The 23,745-nt window shown below is 44.3% G+C and overlaps 1 protein-coding gene across 2 annotated transcripts in view; it reads left to right on the forward strand.

Moving 5' to 3' along the window:
• Positions 1-9,219: 9,219 nt before the first annotated feature.
• Positions 9,220-23,745, forward strand: part of MCF2L2 (MCF.2 cell line derived transforming sequence-like 2) — a 318,915-nt gene continuing 304,389 nt past the window's right edge. For both annotated transcript variants that reach the window (XM_032803865.2, XM_032803866.2), the window contains exon 1: positions 9,220-9,627. In XM_032803865.2, the coding sequence (XP_032659756.1) occupies positions 9,549-9,627 (79 nt within the window). In that variant the 5' untranslated portion in view covers positions 9,220-9,548. The remainder of the gene's footprint in view (positions 9,628-23,745) is intronic.

A 23,745-nucleotide genomic window follows, 5' to 3' on the forward strand; every position in this document is an offset into this window, starting at 1 on the left:
CTTGTGTCTTTGCCTGGAGGAAACGTTGCGGAGATGGTGTAGCGGGTGTTGGGGCTTTGGTCTCTTTGCTGTTGCCTCTCTGTCAGGCGTGTCTTCTACATGAGGGCATTGGGGAGCGGGTACGTGATGTAACATGGGGAAGGGGAAAGAGGGTGGGAGACCCAGGGGCTTCAATGCACCGTGTGTGACCTGGGGGACTGCAGAGCCACCTGCCCCCTGTGTACAGCGGGGGTAATAATGCTCCCCTACCTCACAGCCAGTTGTGGGGATATGTACATTAAAGACTGTGAAGTGCTTTGAGAGCCACTGATGAAAAGTGTTGGGCTAGAAATGCGCAGTGTGGTTAGACAAGGTGGGTGAGGTCATTTTCTTTTACTGGACCAACTTCTGTTAGCGAGAGAGACAAGCATTAGTGCCTGCTAGATGCTAAAAATCATGGCTTGAGTAGAGACTCTGGATTTGTGGCATAGCACAACAATCTGTAACCTACTTACCCCCCCCCCCCCCTTTTTTTTTTGCACAGTGACTGCAGGGGTGTTTATGGACAAGTCTGCCTTGCATGACCCCTTTGAATATGTGCTAACTACTTACGCTAAACAATCTGTTGCACCATGCAGTTAGCTGTGACACTGGGAGTACCTTACCCACACCTGAAGAAGTGCTCTGTGTGGCTCAAAAATTTGTCTCCCTCACCAACAGATGTTGATCCAATAAAAGATATTACCTCACCCACCTTGTTTCTCTAATATAAGAAATAGGTATTCTTATTACATGAGCAGTGTTTGAGCAATGCAATCTTGTTACAGCAAAGGCACGCTCCTGTGCAGTGCCACACACCATCCTGCTGAAAGGGCACATTCCTATGTGAGGCTGCAATGGGCCCAGCTTCCCCTAGAAGAGCATTTTCCATGATGGGGCCATGCCTCAGTGGGTCTGCAGCATGACAGGCTCACACCCGCATTGTGCTATGACATTGCCACCCAGGCCTCCCTAGCACAAAGGAACACTTCTGCATGATACTAGAATGTTGCCACAGAACAGTGGTGCATCGTCTCGCAATGTATGGGCAAGGCCAGGCTTGTGATTAATTGTTTTTCCATTGGGAGCACATTTCAAAAGTGGGGGCCTGCTATGGTGAAAGTTGTATTGTGCATTGCATCCTGTACCATGGATCCTGTTTTGATGGGCACTATACAAGCATTCATAATAAGCGTAGGATCAAATTTTACCATGAGTGGAATATCACTTTTTGCACAGTTTCCTATGAAAAAAACTCCAATTTTGATTAAGAAGGACGATCTTAATTGAAAATATAAAATAAAAAATGTAAACCAAGACTGCAACGACAATGGGGATGACATGCTATTTCTTACAAGGGGATGCTATCAACTTGAAATACTGTTCATTTAAAGAAAGTGAGCTAAAATGTATATTAGGTCTTGTGCCTTAAATGTCTCTGATTATGTGTGATTTTACACTCATTTATTTATTTTAAAACATTTCTTCTATACTGCTGCTCTGTCAAAGACCCACACAGATAACAGTGAAAACTCATGGACAGATTATACACAAAATGCTACCAAATGCACAAAACAAACTGACAATTAAAAAATAAATCTGTTCTAGTAATTTGAAAGTACAACAAAATTAGGAGCAAAATTGATCAGACAAATAATTTGTAAATTGATATGACTGCCCCTTTAAGGACAAAAATGCACCGCAGCATTCTTGTTACTCCTTACATATATTCACATTTTGGTGCTATTGATGGCTTCATTTTATGCTTCCACGTATCTGAGCTGTGGATATATTGATCAAACAGTGCAGCTGTTACATATTGATTAACTCACAGGCTGTGATATATTATACCTAGATAGTCAGTTGCTGTTGTGATTGAATGGGCGGCTTTAAGGTTGATTGCAGATGTATTGTTTTACTACTCACACCAAGATATTGCTGAAAACAAGGCACAAGACAGCAAGTGGCCTGGATGGCAATAGAAGTAATCATTCAGAATTGGAACTGCACAAAGGCGGAAAGTAGACCTGGAAACAGTCTCTATGGCAACTAAAAAACAGTTATTAGAAAGGACACGGCAGGAAAGACATTAAACTGAAAGTGCATTATTCTACTGAGGAAAAAAGGCTATAATTTTGTGTGGGCAATTTGAAATAAATCGTTTCCTGTTAGCCGGCACAGTAGCTACATCCACAACTAAATTGGCTGAAATCCAGATCACAGCCTTGCTAACAACAGATATTCATATTTGTAAGAATTTAAGTTGCTTGGTGCTATTGAGCTGGTTAACATTCTTCTCTTTTTTCTTTCTGATAGCAAGTATAGTGTTGTTTATACCCTCTGTATGGTGATTACATTTAGTACATTGACACTATGGTAAAAGCACCTTAAAAATGCCCAAGATACATAAAGAATTTACTACATTCCGATAGTTTTATTTCTGTAACTATATGAAACTGCATTTGTTTTTCACCTACCTGCATGATCTCTTTAGCTGTACACTATCCACTCTACTCAATGGGGCTACTTCACAGATTCCAGTTTATGGACTAGATGAACTTCAGGTTTGATGCAATATAGCAATTCCTATATAACAAAAATAACCACAACCCTGACTCCAAACTGTTCCCTTTCCCACTTGGCTATGGATCAGGTAAAAGCAGGAATTGAAAATAACTTTTGCTATATTCTGTCTTGGACTTATGACCATCTTAATTAAGGTCCAGATTTAGAATCATGGAATATCAGAGTTGGAAGGGACCTCAGGAAGTCATCTAGTCTAACCCCCTGCTCAAAGCAGGACCAACTCCCCAAATAAGATTTTTGTTCCAGATCCGTAAATGCCCCCACTCAAGGATTGCGCTTACAACCCTGGGTTTAGCAAGCCAATGCTCAAACCACTGAGCTATCCTGTCCCCCAGCCCCATCTTAAAAAACAGAGCGCTGATGCCTAGGATTTTCAGTGCTATAGACAACATTTTTATCTAGTCCTATCAGCACGGAAGAGAGGGTAGGCCTTCCATACAACTGTAACACCCAGATATGTAGAAAAGCTAGATTAGATGAATTTCAAATTCTAATCATTTGGTCAAGCTCCAGCATGTGCTGGACTTGTTCACTAAGGCACTATACACGTGTTCAATTCTCTAAGATGTGTCATAAACAGAGTACATTATGGTGTGATGTGGCATAAAAGTTTCATTGGTATTCAGTAGGGATGATCAATCAGTCACGTGTGGCCTTAACCCTTGAGATTGCAGCCATTCCAAACTCATTCCAATCAAACCTTTCTCACACCATATATACATATTTATAAAGATATGTAAAACAATGAGATAGTGAACACCAAGGAATTGATGTTGATTGTGTGCCTGAATAGACAGCCAAACACAACTGAAGGCAACCTTCATACCACTCTGGCTCTCCAGCCATTTCTGATACCCAGTAACTTCCAAACACTTGTACTTACCCAACCATTCCTGACAGCCTCAGCTGTCCTCCCTGCCTCTTTCTCTTTTTACACCACCAGGATTGGTCTCCTGAGGGGCTCATAAGCTTTAGCTGTCTCAGGCCTTTGTCTTTTAACCCTTATCTCTACAAAGAGAGGCCAAGCCAGGAAGTCTGGTCTCCCTCCTGAGTCTCAGTCATATTTCCCTTCAAGGGTGGATGCAGCACTTCTCCAATCAGCACAAAGGAAACTCTAGGTCACAACCTATAGGTACCTTCTGGGCAATCACCTGTTATATCTGAGAGGAGGGATGGCCCAGTGGTTAGGGTGCTGACATTTGGGAGACCTGTGTTAAATCCCCTGCTCTGCCACAGACTTCCTGGGTGACTTTGGGCAAGACACACAACCTCTCTGTGCCTCCATTACAAATCCCTATCTCACAAGGGATTGTGAGGATAACCACATTCAAGATATTGAGGTGCCCAGGTTATGGGGGCTATACAAGTATCTAAGATAAACAGTAGAATGGCTATGCCTTTAGGATTCAACCTGGCCCTTCAAATTAAAGGGACACTGTCCTATAGTTTTGTCCAAAATTCAGGCTTTGTCTAAAAAGAGGGAAAGAGATGGGCTGGGGGTTTTGAAAAACTGAAAGTGAATAAAAAGTTTTATATAGAATTTAAAAAAAAAATAGAAAACAGGTTTATTTAGATTTTAGCTTTTCTGTGCTGAAAACCAAGATTTTTCAGCAATATAGTAGTGCACGAGACCAGACAGTGACACTGACTGGTCACTTTTCAATGTCCAAGCTGAGGGAAGTGCAATCAGTGAATGAATGATATAAAACATGGTGAAAAGTATTGTTATGCTGGCAGTTTGGTGAAACCTCATTTAAGCTGGTGGGAGTAATACATGTCATTCATTCAGGATATATGTAAGACGTAGTTAAACTCCTTTTGGAATAAGAGATTAAATGAGAAGAGCCACTGCCTAAAACACATGTCACACACAAGGTGGATCAGGAGCTGAGCTACGTGGGCAGAGGGGTTTCACCTGGGACTCAGTACAAATGCAGAGAGCTAGGTATTGTTTAGTGGAGCTGTGTATGTGTGTGAGGAGAAGCAGCCAGAAACAACACAGAAGCAGACAGAGGAGGTATTAAAAAGCCAAAGACAGCCAAAGAAGCACTTGTAGCATGAGCCTGAGAGAAAGCTAGCAGAGAGCTTTTGGGGCAGAGTACTGGCTCAAAAAAGGCTTGGAATATTGAGTAATGAAACTTTCTCTTTTTGGTTGATTCTTACTGCATTCAGAGAAATAGGACTTTGTAAATAAATAGGATTGCATCTAAGAAATGGCTGACTCATCATCAATTTCTCCCTCTAACAGAAACAACCTGTAAAACCCTGGACATTGGCTAACTGGTCAGGTCAAAATTATTTAGTTCCTGTAGTGGCCACAATGTGCCAGGTACTTCCCAGACAGACTAGAAGTCCCAGTCCCTGACCCGAGGAGCTCACAGTCTATAGATAGAGGTTGGAGGAATAGGTACAACATATAGCTAGTTAATTAATAAATTATTCTGTTATCCAGCTTGCCGTGATTGGCCATCTGAGGATACCACAAGTCCAAGAGGGACTAGAATGCAGAGGGGGTAGTGACCTTGTTCAGGAAAGGCATTCCATGCATATGGGGGTATTTGCAGAGAAGCCAAGAAATGGTCAGATGAGCCTACTAATGGAGGGGCATGGTTACATAGGGCTTTACAAGTGGCAACAGGAACTTGACCTTCTGTGGAGGGGGAACTCATGGAGGGATGAATCTAAATAAATTGATTTTTAACAATTTTCCAGTTTCAATACACTAAATTGTTATTAGTGATACAGGTAAGGAGGACATGTATATGTGTGTGTGAGAGAGAGGTCCCTTTAAAATGTTGGTAGCCAGGTGGGTGCTGGAAAGCAAGGACTTGTTAGAATAAATTGAATTAGTTCATTCTCTTTAAGTGCTTGATGGAGGTATTTAAAATGGTTCACCAAAATGATGAGAATCCCAGCTGACCTGTAGAGCCACCAACCCTCCAGGATTGTCCTGGAGTCTCCAGGAATTAAATATTAAACTTTAATTTAAAATTATGTCATGTGATGAAACCTTCAGGGATATGTCCAACCAAAATTGGCAATCCTAGTGACCTGCAGGTCAAAATCATTTTCAAACCCATCTGGTGAGGCCATAAGAGTTTGTAAATCTCTCTTGTGTGCAAAGTGTAATTTATTGGCACATTGTTTATTAAATCTGGTTACAATGCTTTGGCCTCATCTGTTTCATTCTAGAGCTAACAGATAATTGTTAGTGGATCAGGCTATCATTGGATGGAGAAATCAAATTCTTTTGCCTCTTGGACATAATTTTATCAGCTGATTGTCCAGATTATAAAATTCTGTTCGACTATATAAACAAAACAGGCCAGGTTCTGATCTCATTTCCACAGGTATAAATCTAGAGTATCCACTTCAAAGGAATTACTCCAGATTTGCAAGGTGTATCCAAAATCAATAATCTGGCCCATGGACCGATAACCTAAAAGCAAAATCTATATTAATCTTTCTCTTCCTACACTCTTCAGTCTGTTTTTCTGAATTCTAGGAAGTTGATATTAGTATATAGTGTTTCCATTAAAGGTATAATGGCGGGGGGGGAGGGAGGGGGAGAAACCCTACTCCAGTGGATTGCTAATCAATACAGGGATTGTCTCTGTGTGTTTGTACAGCATCTACCACAAGAGTGCCCCAGTCTCAGTCAGGCATCTACTCACAACTATCATACAAATCATCATAATGGACACTGCTAAACCATCCTTTGCAGAGAAGACTTTCATCCCATAGAGGGGGAGTCCGTGATTTTGGTGCGGAAGGGTTCAATCCCCCTGACCAACCCAAGGATGGAGAAAGTTACTGTCACAATACCGGGCTAGCTGCACTTCTGACTCCAGTCTGGTCTCTCTCAATGCAGCCCCTCAGGTTTCAGGCCTCGTCCCTTTACCCCTCCTGGCATGGAGTCCTATGATGGTGCCACTCTTAGACCAGGCCCTGTGGACCATCCATGTTTATCTATCAGGCCTGACTGGGTACGTTATTGCTATTCTTCCCTTTGAGCTGTGACCAGTGAACAATACAGTGCCCAGACAGCCCTCTCAAACCCAAGTATTGTTTAATCTTAACAGTGGGAACAAAGCAGAACAGAAGAGTAAAAGGATTTTAAACCAATGAAAGGTCTACACACAAGTCTGTCTTACCTAAGTGCTTCTACATTGTGAAGGGAGCTTAGGAAGGCCTGGTTTCTTCAGACACCCTGGTGGGTGGCTTTGGCTGTCAGTCTGTTCTTCCAAACAGGTCCTTGACAACTGTGTCTCCTCCTTGCTTGATAAAGTCCTTTTAAAACTAGTCAGGAATCAGGATCTTTGTTCTCCTCAGTTTCCTGGGCTTGGACCTTTCTACCCTAAACCAGTTTGGTGAGCTCCATAGGGGGTTGTAGATAGGACATGAAGGCAAATGGCTCCTCCATTAAGTGCTGGCAAATGGGTAGCTATTTTGAGCCACTGTCTGGGTCCCTGCTTGTTTCTCCAACACCTTGCTATTAAAATAACCCAACATATTCATAGAGCAAATATCCCAATAACCACGTCAACAAAACACTATTCATAGATTATTACAGAGCACCCCACTTCTGCTACAGTTACAGAAATTCCAGTAGCAGAGACAGGGCCTTCTTACCTGTATGCAAAACCTCTAGCAACACTGTAGTTGCTGTGCAAACGAGCATCAAATAAACATTAATCATGAACAGTTTTGTAATCTAACATGTATGCTCAGGTAGATGTATTTAATTGTTCCCAATGTTTCAAGTGGCTAAAGCAGGCCCTGTTCCTGGTGTGGGTGGGATGCCTGGGGGTTGGAAGGTCCAAAGAGAGGGAGTTGAAGCGCGAGCGAGCCCACCCCATGCTCACCCCGTATCAGGAACTCCTGCAGTTCCTGTCCCACCAGATTGTGACACTACTTAATCAGATGTGGCCTGGCTGCCTCCTCATCCAGGTGGCCAAGCCAAAGCTGAGCGGCAATGCGACCCTGTGCACCAGCAGGGGGCAATGCCCACAGCAGGGAGCCGAGCCCAGCCAGCCCTGGGGGACAGGAGCTACTGCGACAGGACCCGTGGCATTTGGGGATCAAATCAGGACACTCCTGCAAAACCGAAGACTGTTGGGAGATCTGGTAGGTGACAGCTGATATTGGCACATTTTACCTACATGCTCTAGCAGTTTGCAAAGAGGTGGGTCCAAACAAAAACTCTGGATCCAAACAACCCTGAGTTTTGGAAAAATCTGGAATGTGATCTGCAGCCACACCTTGTGAGTGAGACTCATCTCTAGGAAACGCATTCCATTTTTTCCAACTTTAAATAGCTAATAAATTTGCACTCAGCTGTCCCATTTTCCCAGTAAAATTCAATTTACATTGATCTCTAGGCAGGCTTTGAAGGAGGAAAATGTACTGATTGGAAGGGAGTTGGAAGTGGGGGAGTTCTAACTTCCCTGCACAGACTTTGTATTGCCTGCAGCAGGGGGATCATGTTTTGTGGCTTTGGGGCCATTGCTTCCCCTTTTTACTCCTCTCGGTTAGCAGCTGGGATCCATAACCAGAAACTGCCGAAGGCTTCTCTATCCATTACTGCGGCTCTAAAGGGCGGCTACATGCTCAGGGGGCTCATTATCGTCCACCACTAGACAGCTTCTTTTCCCTTGGACCATCTAGAGTCTCAGCTCTGCTTCTGGACCTAAGATGCTGGCCCCCTGTAAGCACCAGTTTGGTTTATTTATACCAGCCAATGCCTATAGGTAGAGCCCTGCAAATCTGCAGCTATGCGCTTTATATCTACGGGTGCGGATGTCGGCAGATCAGATGTGGATGCACATTTTGTATCTGTGCAGAGATCTATCTACATGTGGAACAGTAGGTGCTGGCAAAAACAGCAGGCAAGTCCCGGGATGGGCAATAATATTACACTGCCATCCGAAGGGCAAGTGTAAATGCTCCCTCCCGGTTGAATATTTATTTTGCATGTGAAGTGGCTTCTCCATTGTAAACTGGTATTTCACATCTTTCTTTCTTTCTTATTAAAACCAGGGCCTTTTGAGACTAACCTCCCACTCCCCAGGGAAAATTCCCTGAGCAGAGAATAACATTGGGGTGGTTTGGATCAATGGAGGATTTTGGTAGGAAAAGCTAAGGCACAGGGCTTGTCAATATCACCTCGCAGGAGAGTGGGGTATGGGCTGACTTTCTGCCCCCTGTCCTCACCTGGTGCTTTGTTCACTCTCTGCAATGGGGAAGGTGCCTTTAAAAATCCTGCCAAACCCAAGGGCTGAGTAATAGATCCATAGCATGAGCTCACGTTTTAAACAGCCCACCGCACCTCTCTCTTTGTCCAATGTTTCCTGAAGAGACGTGATGAGGATTTTAACATACTCCCTAGGCTCAGTGTGTGTGTGCGCTTTATCCTGGAAGGTCAACCAAGCATGAGGCTTAAAATGGACATACATCTCTCACTGCCAAAGGTAGAGAGGGAGGGGGCGGAGAAGCACCAGTGGCTCTCCCAGCCACGCCTGGGAAAGGAGAGATGGTGTGATTTCCCTTTGCAAGCACCACTCCTCTTTACAATATTCCACAGCTCCAGGATTTTTTCCTGACTCCAAAGCATTACCATCCCCAAGCCTCCCTGGAGGCAGGTATCTCGCTGCTGATTTGTCTCTTTATTCCTTGCCTCATTCTTAAGGGGCGGGGAGGGGGACCCAGAAGCAATTAACTCCGCTTTTTTATTTTGTTACCTTTCATGTCAAAGAACTTTTGTTAGGCGGTTATTCCCACGCATGCAGGGTTGCAAACTGCAGGAGATGGCCAGTGCCCAGGAGATGTAAGAAGCCTGGGAGAATCCCACCCTGGGAGTGGTACTTGCTTTGTGTGTGTGTGTGTGTAGCCTCCCACTCCAGTTGTCTTTTTTTTTTTTGAATGCTGTGCAGTGATTCTGTGAAATGCTTTTTTGGTTAAAAGAAGAAGAAATGTCACATCAGGAGCTAACCCAGCGACTGGCTACAGTCATCACTCATGTGGGTAAGGTATCTTTTCTTCCCTCTACCTTTTGCATGGATTTTTAGGCTCACTTCTCTTCACCTCCTTCCTCCACAGGCTGGGAGGCGAGGCTGCTGTGCGTTAGGCTGCAGCTTTCTGTGACACACACCTTGCGGGGGATTTCGGAGCAATCAGTGAATTGCAAAAATCCTGCCCTCAAAATATCTTTTGGTTAATGCATTTGTCCAGTGTGCAGTTCTTTGGCTTTAAAAAAAATTCATATGTGCTTATTGTGAATTGACTTGCATTAAAAATCTCCACTGGTAGTAATGTCCGCAGATGAAATGCTATAAGGCAGGGGCTGGGTTAGGGGCTCTCTACAAAATGTATCGTGCTAGTCTTCACAGCGCTATCTTGTGAAACTAAAATTGCGGCCAGTTAAAATGTATTTCTGAATATTTACTGTCAGTGCTGTTTGAAGGGTTCTGGAAGACGGTAGGGCAGTTGAATGAGAACTGTTTTCAATCCCAGGCGCCTAGTAGTTTTTTTCTTTTGTTAATCTCTGAAGATTAATAATCCTGTGATGCACTGAACCTTGGGCACTCTATGTGAGGAGGAGGAGGAGGTGGTGGTGGTTTCACCTGCTATCCAGGTGTTAACAATGACAAGCAAACAGCTGCAAGAAACTGCCCATTAATGACTTCACCTGCAATGTTTCAAAGCATGAATTTTACCAGATGAAAACAATCAAGTTAATAAGACAGTGGAGTGTGCCTTTTGTACCCTTATCTTGAGGCATACAATTGAGTAACAACTGATTGTGGCTGTTAAACTAGGCGAAGGGAACATTTTTTTTTAATTGACTAGGCATGGAGGCATATTTTTATAGCTGTCAATGTCTGTAATGGATTATGTATTATGAATGCAAAGGGCACTGAAAGTACATTGAATTTGTGTAATATCTGCACTAAAATAGGGTGAGTTCAAAGCCTGGCTTTCAAGTAATGTACAATAACACTTTAGATTCAGATGTTTCTATGTGTTCGTTAACCTTACTTGTAGAAGCTAAACGGCTGGTGGTGGGCTTGTGCTGATTATTGCATTAGGCACATTTACATATAGAATTTACATTTGAAAACGTATAGAATATAAATTTAAGACCCAGTCCTGTAATGGGTTCCAAATGGATGGGCCTCTGTGCCTGGCTTCATTGTGGCTTGATTGATGGGGGTGCTAAGGTTTGGCCTTGCAGAAGGGTTTGCAGGATCAGGAATTAGACCAAGAAGACAGAGATGTATGTGAAAGCTACTATGTAACCGTAAGATTAAGTATGTATTGTCTGAATTTGTGTCAATCAAAAAATAGAATTAAAGACTCTGGCATTAATTTTGAGGCAAATATTATTATTTTGTAAGGCTGGGATTTTGAAGGTGCTTATAGGATTTAAGCATTCATCAATTTCCTCCCCTTCCTCTGTCTCTTTTTAGGCTCTCTTGAAACCCCCCATCTGCTATATTAACACTTAAATTCTCCCCTCTCCCCGAAAAGTAGAACCTTTTGACACATTTGAAGATAAATGCCAAGATTTGGTAATATATAAATTAGAGGTATGTCAGCCTCAATTTGGGGACTTTAGAAATGTAGAAACCTGCTTTGACCATTAATGGTAAGACTATTGCTTTGCTCTTTTCATCCAAAGCCCTTCTCAAACATTCATTAATCTTCACATGTCTCCTGGCAGCTGAGGATGTATTACATCTATATTACCCAGGTGCAGGGAAATTCAGTGGTTTTCCCAAGATCTTGCAGCAACTCAGTGCTAGTGGGAGAATAAAACTCGGATTTCTAAACCTTGCTCTGAGTACTAGAGCTAAATTCTCTGCTGCTGAATAGTTCAGGGCCTGGAAATCTGATCTGAATGTTTCCATGGAGAGTGCAAATTTATATAAAATAATGTAACCAAAATATATTTGTAGAAAAATGGAAGTGATTAAAAAACAAAATCCATCTTTTTTTTAAAAAAAAAAACATTTTTCATAACCCTCTGCTGATGCACTGTTTTTTCTGAATCACATATTCTAATGTGCGTTGCGTTACGTTAGCTGAATCAGCAGCCGCTTATTAAAATCAAAAAGTCCTTCTATATGGGAGTGGTTGTGGGCAAGCTCAGTGCAGTGAGAACCTCTCAAAATTCCGAGGAGACCCAAAGCATTATTCACACCTGTCGACACTCAGCCCCAGTCCGATGCAGCTACTTCTGGGGTGGAAATACAGCACAATAGTGAGAAGTAGCGGAAGAGGAAACTTGAATATGAGCTAGCTGCTTCTACTTACAAAAAGTACCATGGGATCTTTAATCTCCAGGCAAAGTAGACAAGACCTCAGTTTTTAAACGTCTCATATGGGAGTGTCACATGCATATGAAACTAGGAACATAGAGAACAGGACTGGAAGGGATTTCATATGTCATTGAGTCCTGTCCTTGCTATCACAGGAAATCCCATCCTGTAATCCCATTCATGAATTTATTAAGCTTCATCTTAAAACTGGTTGGGTTTTTTGCCCCGTAACTCGTATTGGAAGTCTGTTTCAGAACCATACTCCTCTCTGATGGTTAGAAGCCACCTCCTACATGGAAATCGGCTTATCTGCTTTAAAAGGATGATTTAAGTCTCCTAGGATCTAAGTGTTGGTTCCAGGGACTCTGTGTTTCCAAACACAAGCCCTGATTCTTCCCTGAGCTCCATGTAGTTGGCCCCTGTACCTGCACAGAGTCAATGCATTAAAGCCCATTGCAGGATCAGTGTCCAAATATGTAGGGCACAGTGACTAGTTTACCTCTGCACATACCCTTTTGAAGACCTGCACCTTGTAAAGCATCTTTTTCTCAATGCTGAACAACAGATGCCTGATCTGGTGTGTTTTTTGTTTAGCACCAGTGTGCTGTCTCTAATTTCAGTGGAGTTACTCTTGCGTTACACTGATGTTGATGAGAACAAAAAGAAGCCTAACGTTACTAGAACTGGTGCACTTTGTATATTTTCTTCTAGCATTTCTCTTTAGAGTCCAGAGAGCACTGGCAATGTCACCAGAGTTCGCTGCAGAAATTGTTTCAAGAGCAGATATAGATTTAAAAAAAGAAAAATTTACACACTTTCCTTGAGCGACACTTGTGACCTTGCAAGATTGTGTTCCTTGGGTAGATGGGTGAGAAGCTGTTCGTTATGATGGAGAGAAGAACCCACGCTTGGGGTCTGGGGCTGACAGTGGCTGTGTCTTTGTGTGGGAATTCTTTCACTTTTCCGGCTTGCAAAACCCACAGGAATAAACCTGCATGCACCCACAATCCCACCCACGCCTGGCAGCTTGTTCCCAGCTCTGCAGTGAATAGAAAAAGCTCTCTGGGCATTGGTGTGCAGATGGGCACACCCACCAAGTGTCCCACTTTTGTGACAAGATTTTATTCTTTAAAATGACTTATGTAATGAGGCGACGCCACCAGGACAGATGTCAGCAGCTTAACTAGGAAGCAACTGAACTTGTACCCTATGTTTCCATTAAACCCCTCTATACCATAGAGGCTTGGTTTACAGATATGCTGAGCATCCACAGCACTTTTGACTTCAGGTGAGGTTGTGGGTGCTCATCGCCTCTGAAAATGAGGACCAGGTCAAAATGACCTGGTTTGTTAGCTTCTCATGTAGCGGAAGCACTGATCTAAAACCTTAACATGTGTACAACCCGCTACATAAACTATACACTAAATTAAAAAAAAGGACCTGCACTTATATCATAGTTTTCATCTGCAGTCTCAGGGTGCATTACAAATATTTAATTGTACTCTCTCATGGCTCAGAGAAGTAAATACCATCCATTTTACAGATGGGGAAACTGAGGCTTAGAGTGGTGACGTGACTTATCCAAGGTTATCCTGAGAGTCAGTGGCAGAGCCAGGAACAGAACTGAGATGACTCCCAGGCCTATGAGCTCACCACAGGATGTCATTTCCTGTCACCTGGGTTCCATCCCCGCCAGAGGGCAGTTGGGTGAAATTTGGCTGTAGCACAAGGCCATGCTACAGGGTAGGACAGGAAGTGAAGGAGGATACTGCATCCATTTGAATGTGCAGGAGGAAATTAGGTCAGCGAAATGTAATAATCCAAGATGGAATTGGCCGAGATTGTGCAAAATTAAATCATCATACTTGTATCATATCTGTCTTGTGCTGCAAAACTACCAGTTACCTTAATATATATCACAGCTCTGCGCAGAGCATAGTAACATTGCTAATCTGTGTCCGGTGTACAGCACTCTTAATGCTAACTTCTTAAGCAATCTTCCTTAAATGTACTGTATCAGATTGAGCCCTTTGTTACTCCTGTGCAAATGCAGCCTCACTGAAGTCAAGTCAAAGAAAACCACACTGTCCAGAGATCATTCTCCCCTTGGTCTCAGAGTACCTCCGAGCATTCACGCAATTCAGGATCTCATTTCAAGTACATTTATTTGGATCTGTTCTAGAGCCGGTGAGCAACTAGTGATGACAGACCTTTTTGCATCAGCCAGAAAGCACTGGTTTTCCTCACCTTGCTCTCTGATGCAGACAGAGGGTGTGTCCTTTCTTCCATGGCCCATGAAGAGGGACAATAGAAATCTGCAAAGAAATGTTTGCTAAATCTGCAGGGGTTTCCCTGCAAAATCTGCAAAAATGTGGTGGGGTGTTTTATTCTCAGGTCAGTCACTCTTTGTTTTCTCCTGTTGTGCTTGGTTGGCCTGTTTAATTGCAAAATCAGATTAACTCATTACAAGACAGAAGGGGAGCTATTAAAAAGATATTCACTGGCTTTTTAAAAACCGAACAGTGAGCAAAGCTTGTAAACATAACCAATGTAGCTAATAAAATCTGCAGATGCTTGTCTTGTATTTCCCAAAATGTGCAAATTCATGGGACTTTAAGTAACACCTTGTACTTCAGACAAACAAATGCACTTAATACATTTTTGTTGAGTCACACTCGGAAATAAAGAACATGTCAAACTATGGACCTGGAATAGTATTCTGGATTCTTCCTTATACCTACCAAGATACTTATATGTAGGGCCCTACCAAATTCATGGCCGTGAAAAATGTGTCACAAACTGAAATTTTGTCTCCTCCTGTGAAATTTGATTTTTGTGTGTGTGCTTTTACCCTATAATATACAGATTTCGTGGGGGAGACCAGTATTTCTCAAATTGGGGGGTCTTGACCCAAAAGGGAGTTGCAAGGGGGTCACAAAGTTATTTTAGGGGAGTCATGGTATTGTCTCCCTTACTTCTGTGCTGCCTTCAGAGTTGGGAGGCCAGAGAGCAGCGGCCATTGGCCAGGTGCCCAGCTCTGAAGGCAGTACCCTGCCAACAGCAGTGCAGAAGTAAGGGTGGCAATGCCATACCATGCCACCCCTACTCCTGAGCTGCTGCCTTCAGAGCTGGGTGGTCGGAGAGTGGCGGCTGCTAACTGAGGGCCCAGGTCTGCAGGCAGCAGCGCAGAAGTAAGGGTAGCAGTACTGCAAACCTCTCACCCCTAAAATAACCTTGTGATTTCCCCACACCACCACCCACACATACACACAATTTATTTTTGGGTCAAGGCCCCTACAATTACAACACCCTGAAATTTCAGGTTTCAATATCTGAAATCATGAAAATTATGATTTTAAAAATCCTATGACTGTGACATTGACCACAATGTACCATGAATTTGGTAGGGCCCTAGTTATATGGTCATTTTGACTTGGAATGTAGAGGGGGAATAACGAGGCTAACTGGCTTCCAGAACCAGTGGAAATGGTAACATCACAGCATGTTGTCTCCATCTCCTATCGCCAGAACAAGGAGACATTAAATGGCATTAAAAAGTGGCAGATTCAAACCCAACAAAAGTAAACGCTTTTTCATGCAGTGTGCGATAGACTGCAGAACTCACGGCCATAGGAAGCCGTTGAGGCCAAGAACTTCACAACCACCACTCTGGATATTCTTGCTATGAATTGTGTTACTGTAGCTCTTTGGAACCCCAAACATGGTGTAGCCTATAAAGATGCTGCTTGTTCATGTTCTTTAGAAATGTGTTGAACTATAAGTAGCCCCAAAAATCTATTGGCTAAAAATAGGCTTGACAATAGTCAAGCAAGGCATGGTAAAACATGGGGCGTTTATTATCATTGGCTATAAAAAGGGTAGCAGGCACGTCTAATCTAAAAATCAGCGTATCTGCCATCAAAGAACCATTAGAGAGGGTTTTACCCGCTCCCCTCACATAGGGACTGATCATCCCTAACTGCCTCATTCCTTATTTTAACCATCTAATTGGGATCACATACAGCAAAGGTGACAATGGACCAGGACTGCATTGTGCTAGGGATGTACAAACACAGGACAGATGGGGGCAGATTATACTCTACTTTGCTCTAAAGCATCTGGTGTGGCCCCTGGCAGAGACCGGATACTGAACTGGATGGACCTTGAGTCTGATCCAGTCTGGCAAGGCCCATCTTCCTATTTCTACAGGCCTCACATAGCGTGCGTGCTATTGCTAACACAGTCTCTCCCCTCTTTTCTGGCCAATAGCAGAAATAGTTGATTAGTTTCTGGGTGTTTTTGTTTCCGTTTCTGTGGCTGAGTGGGTGTTTGTTGGTGTGTGAAGCAATTACTGAGGGAAAGCTAAATGGCAGAGCTGAGTCTTGCAGTTAGTCCTGGTGATGTGTGTAGTCTCTTCTCTCCTGTGTCAATGAGCTGAGTACGCTGGTCCCAGCTCCTGTGTAAGTTCTGCCGCCCATACTTGGACACCTTCCTCTAGTTGATGATGGTTTGTTTCCCGGCAGGATGTGGGCTGTCAGGGAGGTTGTGGGTGCATAAGGAGAGGTGATCACTCAGCTAGTCAGGGCCAATCCAATAGAAATATCTGAATGAATGAAAGGAAGGATCACGGATTACACTCTGTGCTCAGTGGGGAACTGGCACGGACACCAGAGCACTAGGGCTGTGTGCTCTCACTGGCCTGTATTTTGCAGCCAGATGAAGCTTTTCCAGGGCACGTGGCTTCATTCCCTGGTATAACAAGTTGCAGTACTTGAGCCTGGAGGTCACAAATGCGTAAATTGCTGTGACCAGGTCTGTGTCTGGTAGGATGAGGCACAGTCTTGGGGCCAGTCATAGGTGGAGGGGGTTAGTTTTTGTTGCCTAGTTATTTGGGCACCAATCGCACTGAACAGTCCAAATGGATCTCAGGGCTGTGATTGACGTAACAGTCTGACAACAGACAGTGGGAGATAAATTCTTCAAATCCCTTCCCCTTTCCTGGCCTCATGACCCCATCTCCTGGGCTCAGCCTCCCCAGGTGCTGATTTGGGCCAGGTGGCAGGAGAACTTGGAGGTGGAGTTGTGGACATTTAATGTAAAGAAGACCTAGAGTGAGATGCTTTCTGCACACTGCTGGTGTGCGGCCCAGGGAGTCTCAACAGCTTTCTCTATGGCATCTTATAGGTGGTGAATAATACAGGGTATGTCTACACTAGAGCTGGAAGGTCTAAATCATAGACATACCCGCACTGGAGGGATGCATTTTAATATGGTTACATGTATAAGTATCCACCCTAGGAACAACGAATGTAGGCCATAGTTAGAGGATGGGGACTCTATCCTGGGAAGAGAAACAGTGACTCTGAAAAAGATTTGTGGCTCATAGTGGATAATTTGCCAAACATGAGCTCCCAGTGTGATGCTGTGGCTGAAAGAGCTCATGCAATCCTGGGATGCATCAACAGGGGAATATTGAGCAGGAGTAAAAAGGTTATTTTACCTCTGTATTTGGCACTGGTGTGACCGCTGCTGGAAAACTGTGTCCAGTTCTGGTGCCCACAATTCAAAGATGTTGATAAAGTAGAGAGGGTTTAGAGAAGAACCAGAAGAATGAGTAAAGGATTAGAAAACCGGCCTTAGAGTGATGGAGCTCTTTGAGTCTATTTAGCGTAAGAAAGAGAAGGCGTGACTTGATTAGTCTGGAAGTATCTACGTGGGGAACAAATATTTAATGGCTCTTCAGTCCAGTAGAGAGAGGTATTATACAATCCAATGGCTGGAAATTGAAGCTAGATAAATTCAGACTGGAAATAAGGTATAACATTTTTAACAGAGTAATTAACCACTGGAACAATTTACCAAGGGCCGTGGTGGGTTCTCTCTAACTGACCATTTTTAAATCAAAATTGGATGTTTTTCTAAAGGATCTGCTCTAGGAATTATTTTGGGGGGTGTTCTATGGCCTGGGTTATACAGGAGGTCAGACAGTGATCACTTCTGATCTTGGAATCTATGACTCCATCTCTGATCAAGCTAGTCTGCTAAAAACAGAAATGTCACCATGGTGGTGCAAGCAGCAGGAGGGGCTGCCTCCCTGCCTTGGCCTGCTAAACCCAGGGTTATGAGTTCAGTCCTTGAGGGGGCCATTTAGAGATCTGGGGCAAAAATCTGTATGGGGATTGGCCCTGGTTTGAACAGGGGGTTGGACTAGATGATCCTCCTGTGGTCCCTTCCAATTCTGATATTCTATGATAAGTACTGAGTATGATCCTCTCTGAGACCCTACCATGTACTTGAGGCTATGAGCCTCTCTTGCTGCAGCTACAATTCTGTTTTCAGCATGCTAGCTTGATCAGAGCTAGTGCAGGTGTCTCCTTGAGCTGAAATTTACACTCTAGCTCCAGTGTAGACACTCCCACTGAAGAGTGGGACATGCAGGTGAGGGCTTTAGAGCTGTAGGGGCAGTACCCCATATGGCCCTTTGAATTCAGTCCAAGTGGGAGGACCGACTTCCCTCCTCCTGGTAGCCCACTGGTATGAACTCCATGCAGTTGGGGCCCTACAAGGCCCGGGGTAGAGGAGGGGGTGAGGTTATAGAGCTGGAAGGTGGCATGGATCTCTGGCAATGCAGCAGATATACCATTTAGAGAAGTCTCTGGAAGTGAAGGCCTTTCCTAGCAGCCTTCACTTCTCCTTGCCTTCTGAACCCCTCAGAGCTGGAACTAGTGTGCCTGGGGTGCAGGCACAGGGAATTGGATGCACCACAAACGCTTGCTGTTTATCACTGACAGAAGTGACTTCCCTTCTGCTAGGCTTTGGGGCCCTTCTCCCATGCAGGGCTTGACTCAAAACACAAGGAGTCGGGTATAAACAAGCACTCTTCCTAGATCTCCCATTGGGATTTCTTTACAGCCATGTAAACTGGTCATCTTAATATGCATATTTCAGCCCATTAACTAGAGATCTTTTAAAAGGTACTAACCCTTTATAAAGCAACAGAGGAGCGGAACTGGACTCTGGGAATCAGATTTACAGCTTAGCATAAACCAGTGGGACACATCACTACTTTGAAACAGCTTTGTAGGAATGAGTGATGTATAGATTATACAGTAACCTGGATTAATGTGGCTGCATATAATTAAGCACTGGAATAAATTGGTTAGAGAGGTTTTGGAATCTCCATCATTGAAGATTTTTAAAAGCAGGTTAGACAAACACCTGTCAGCAGTTCTCCAACTTTTAGCAACCCGAGGATCCCCATTTTGACTTACACATTTTTGGGGACCCTGAAGCCCCTCCGCTCAGCCTGTGCCCTGTCCCCTTCCACGAGCCCACGCCCCTGCCATGCCCTTCTCCGAGGCCTCACCCCCTGCTCACTCCCTCCCCTCTCCCTCAGTTGCTCGCTCTCCCCCATCCTCACTCACTTTCATCAGGCTGGGGCAGGGAGTTTGGGTGCGGGAGGGGATGAGGGGTGCGGGCTGTGGGAGGGAGGGAGTTTGAGTGCGCATCCCTCTGGCCATGGGGGTCTCCATGTGCTGCCCCTGCCCATAGGTACCACCCATGCAGCCACAGCTCCTGGCCAATTAGAGCTGCAGAGTTGGCGCTCGGGGTGGGGGCAACGCATGGAGACCCCTGCCCCTCCCGCCCTGGGGCTACAGGGACATGCTGGCCACTTCTGGGAGCAGCCCGGACAGATAAGAGGCCCCAGCTGTGCTGCGCTGCTGGACTTTTAGTATGCAGGAGGTGCTGGAAGGGAAGGGGAAGAGTTGATCAGCGAGGCCTGTGGAACCCTTGGGGACCCCAGGGGTCTGCAGACCCCAGTTTGAGAAACACTGGTCTAGATAACACTTAGTCCTGCCATGAGTGCAGGGGACTGGACTAGATGACTTCTCGAGGTCCCTTCCAGTCCTATGATATTGGACCATTCCTGTTTCACATTAATAAAGTCTAGATATTTTACTGATCCTCTTTCCATCATATACCATTTTTACTAATTTGTTCCAGATTACCTCGCCTTCGTGTACTATACAGTACCTTTTTCATGTCTTTTATTCATATACATTTAAATGCAGTACAGCAGTAAAGAACCCCTGCCACTGTAGGCTCCTTTTCCATTAACTAAAAACAGAATACAACTATACTGACAGAGGCAAGACTTAGGAGGCGTAGTGCCAATTAAAAGCTCCCATCCCGAGCAAGTGAAACCAGAGCCAAGCACAGATACACACAACTGTTTCAGCCCTCCCAAATGCCCACAGATGGGCTTTGGCAAGTCAACAGATTTGGGCTATATCAGATGACAGCTCTTATCTTGCAATGCTTTGCACATGAGCATGAGAGTCCACCTATGTGCAAGGCATTGCAGGATTAGGGTCTATGGGCAGAACTAATTTGGAAACCAAGGGGCCCACACAGAGAACTCATGGCTGGCAGCCCCATCTTTCCTACTCCCAGTCACTCACACTGATCTCCGCTGCAGTGGCGTGGCACAGGTAAGACATCTCCAGGGCATTTAGGCAGTTAGACCTTAATGTTACCCAGGAAACCAACAGGCAGCCAGTGGAAATCCCTGAACACTAGCGTAATGTGCTCCTAGTGAGGTACCATGAGGTCCCATAGATTGCACTAGCTTTTACCTCCAAATGGATTTATGGTGCAGCCCCATGGTCGTTTTGGAGGTGACATACATGTGAATTGTGATTGTAAAGATTGGTATTGGAGAGGTAGGTGCTTTGCTAGACACAGGTGCAAAAAAGTGGTGCTGGGTGGTGCTGCTCTTTGGCCACATAAAAGCAGATGGGGTTGTAACTTGATACCCTAAGTTGCAGACTTGGGTTACAACTGGTTGACATATATCTTCTGCTGGGAGGCGGGAAGGGGTTGATAGAACCTTGGCCAAATCCTCCAACTTACCATTGTAGGCTCAGAATTTCATCTCAGCCTGTTTCAGTGTTTTATGGTCGTGCTTACTGAAATATCATGTATAGAAAAAAAAATTCATAAAGATAAGAATGGAGAGGAACTGTCTGCCTTGCTCTGTTGCTAAGTGTCGGTTTGAGATGAACAAGAACCCACGCTTTCATGCAGTAGAAAGCAAGTGCTCCCAGCTTATGGGAAGGGGCTGTGCAAACTCTGGGGGGCTCAGTTTGGGAAGCAAACTCTGCAGTTTGAGTCACCATGATTGGAGCAAATCAGCTGCTGACAGGCTCACCTGATGATCTAGCTTCCCAGCACCTCCCCTTCTCACGTTTGCTGTCTGGACCGGAGGACGGGAGTCCTTGATGGGTGGAGTGAGAGAGAGCACCCTGTGCAAACTGTCTTGGGCTATGGGCACTGAATGTCACTCATTAGTGTGAGCTGGATGGCAGGGCTTGCTTAGGGGTTGATGGATGCGAGGGTAGGTGTGATTATTCTACATCCTGGTGTCTGGGTATAAATGGTAACTAAAACCCATGGGAGTGTGAGAAGGAGATGGTAGTGCTCCACTCAGTTCCAAACTTCTATGTCCGAGAGAAGCTCAAGAAACAGCCCCATTGTAAATATGCCACTTAGAGCTCAATCAAAATGCCTGAAAGCTCATTAGGTGAGAGCCTTTTTCCATCTCTCTGCTCATCTCTTATTTAATCCCTTTTCTTGCCTTCTAATACTGTCTGCATCAAAGGAATCCCCTGAGAGGGCATCTCCCCGGGGGGAGACGGTGTAGGGCCAGTGGAAGGAGCTGCAGTCCTGCTGAGCAGAAAGTAAGCTCTGAGTAGTTTAATGGCTCTGCTCTGGTCTCCAGCCCTCCTGCCCTTTCTACCGATGTGCTTGAAGTCCTAGCCATCAGGGCCTTTGTATCGAGGGCTGACTCAGCATCCAAACCACAATGAGACATTCTGTACAGTGCTCTTTGACTGTCAAAAACATTTGTGACCGCAATTAATGAGCTGCTCCTCTCTGACTTCAGCCTTAAATGTTTTGGCTGCAGGAATTCGTCTCTTCAGACCTTAGTTAAGGGACCAAGGAAAGATGAATGCTTGAGTTACACAATACTACTTAGCTCTCATATCTCACAGTGGCGTAGGAAAAGGCGGTGGAGCACTGTCATCCTCACTTCAGAGTTGGGGAAACTGAGGTACAGAAAGACATGACTTGCCCAAAATCATTAGCAAAACTGAAAACAGAACCTAGTTCTCCAGGCTCCCAGCTTGGGGCTCCATCTACCGGATAACACTGCACCATTGGGTCTGTTTCATTCTGGGCAGGGGAATAAGAGTTCAGTGCAGTGATGTCGCTCTCTAGACAGACAGTAAATGGTGCTAGAGAATGATGCATCTTCTAGAAGGACCAAAATTCCTGGTATGATGCATCACTCTTTATTGTATGTGACTCACCATGGGCAAAGAAACTGATGTACCTGGAAATGAAGTGCAGGTATCTGGAGAGGAGGGGGAAGAGGCATTGTGGGGGGTTTATTTTGGTTTTTTTTAAAGCCCCCTTTAAAATGAGTGGATGGAAAAATACCACTTCTTAGCACAGAAGAACCCACACCACTGACCATAGTAACCATAAACATAAAGCTTAGGGTAGCATAAAATCCCTCTTTACCCTGTAAAGGGTTAATTCTTCTTTTACCTGTAAAGGGTTAAGAAACTCAGATAACTTGGGTGGCACCTGACCAAAAGGACCAATAAGGGGAGAAGATGCTTTAAAATCTGCGGGAAAAGGTTTTTTGTCTGTGTCTCCCGGAGTCAACAAAGAAACAGGACAGGGAAAATATATCTCCCTAAGTCATATCTGAACTAAGCATCTACTATTGCAGAAATAGTAAGTAATAGAAAGAAATGCATTAGATTGTCCTTTGTTTTAGCTTGTGAATTTTCCCTGTGCTAAGAGGGAGGTTAATTCCTGTTTTTGTAAAGTTTTGGCTAGAGGGGAAATCCTCTGTTTTTGAGTCTTTTGTTATTCTGTAAAGTATTTACCATCCTGATTTTTATAGAGGTGATTCTTTTACTTTTTTTTTTTTTTTTTTATTAAAATTCTTCCTTTAAGAACTCGATTGGCTTTTTTTTTTTTTTTTTTTTTCACTGTTCTTAAGATCCAAGGGTTTAGGTCTGTGTTCACCTGTACCAGTTGGTGAGGGTATTATTCTCAAGCCTGCCCCAGGAAAGGGAGATGCAATGCTTGGGGGAATATTTTTGGGGAATAGGACTCCAAGTTGTCCTTTCCCTGATTCTGTGTCTAAATCACTTGGTGGTGGCAGCATACTGTTCAAGGTGGAATTTGTCCCTTGGGGAAGTTTTTAACCTGAGCTGGTAAAAACAAGCTTAGGGGGTCTTTCATGTGGGTCCCCACATCTGTACTGCAGAGCTCGGAGTGGGGAAGGAACCCTGACATCTGCAAATAATGGCCAGGGATGGGATAGGGGAATACTGCGATAGCTGATGTCAGGAACTGGTTTATTAGTTAGTCTGTGTTTGCAACAAAATTCTCCTTGGCCTCATGTAAGGGGAGAGGCACCTTCACTGTCACATACCAGGTTCTGCTGTGGAAGGCCCACCTGACTGGGGAATGAACAGTGTGTGAAGTGGTCAGTGTGAGATCCATCCATGTACCTCTGATCAGTGTGCTATCTGAGTGCAGAATATGTTATGTCTTCAAGTAGGAGAATAAGAGATGTGCATTTGAGAAGTGACTGCTCCTGTGTATTACTGGAGATCCATGTCCAACTTCTGAACTCAGGCCATGGGTACACTGGCGCTTTACAGTGCTGCAACTTTCTTGCTCAGGGATGTGAAAAAAACACCCCCATGAGCGCTGCAAGATACAGCGCAGTAAAGCG

Source organism: Chelonoidis abingdonii, chromosome 8 (assembly GCF_003597395.2).
Source record: "Chelonoidis abingdonii isolate Lonesome George chromosome 8, CheloAbing_2.0, whole genome shotgun sequence".
Taxonomy (NCBI): domain Eukaryota; kingdom Metazoa; phylum Chordata; order Testudines; family Testudinidae; genus Chelonoidis; species Chelonoidis abingdonii.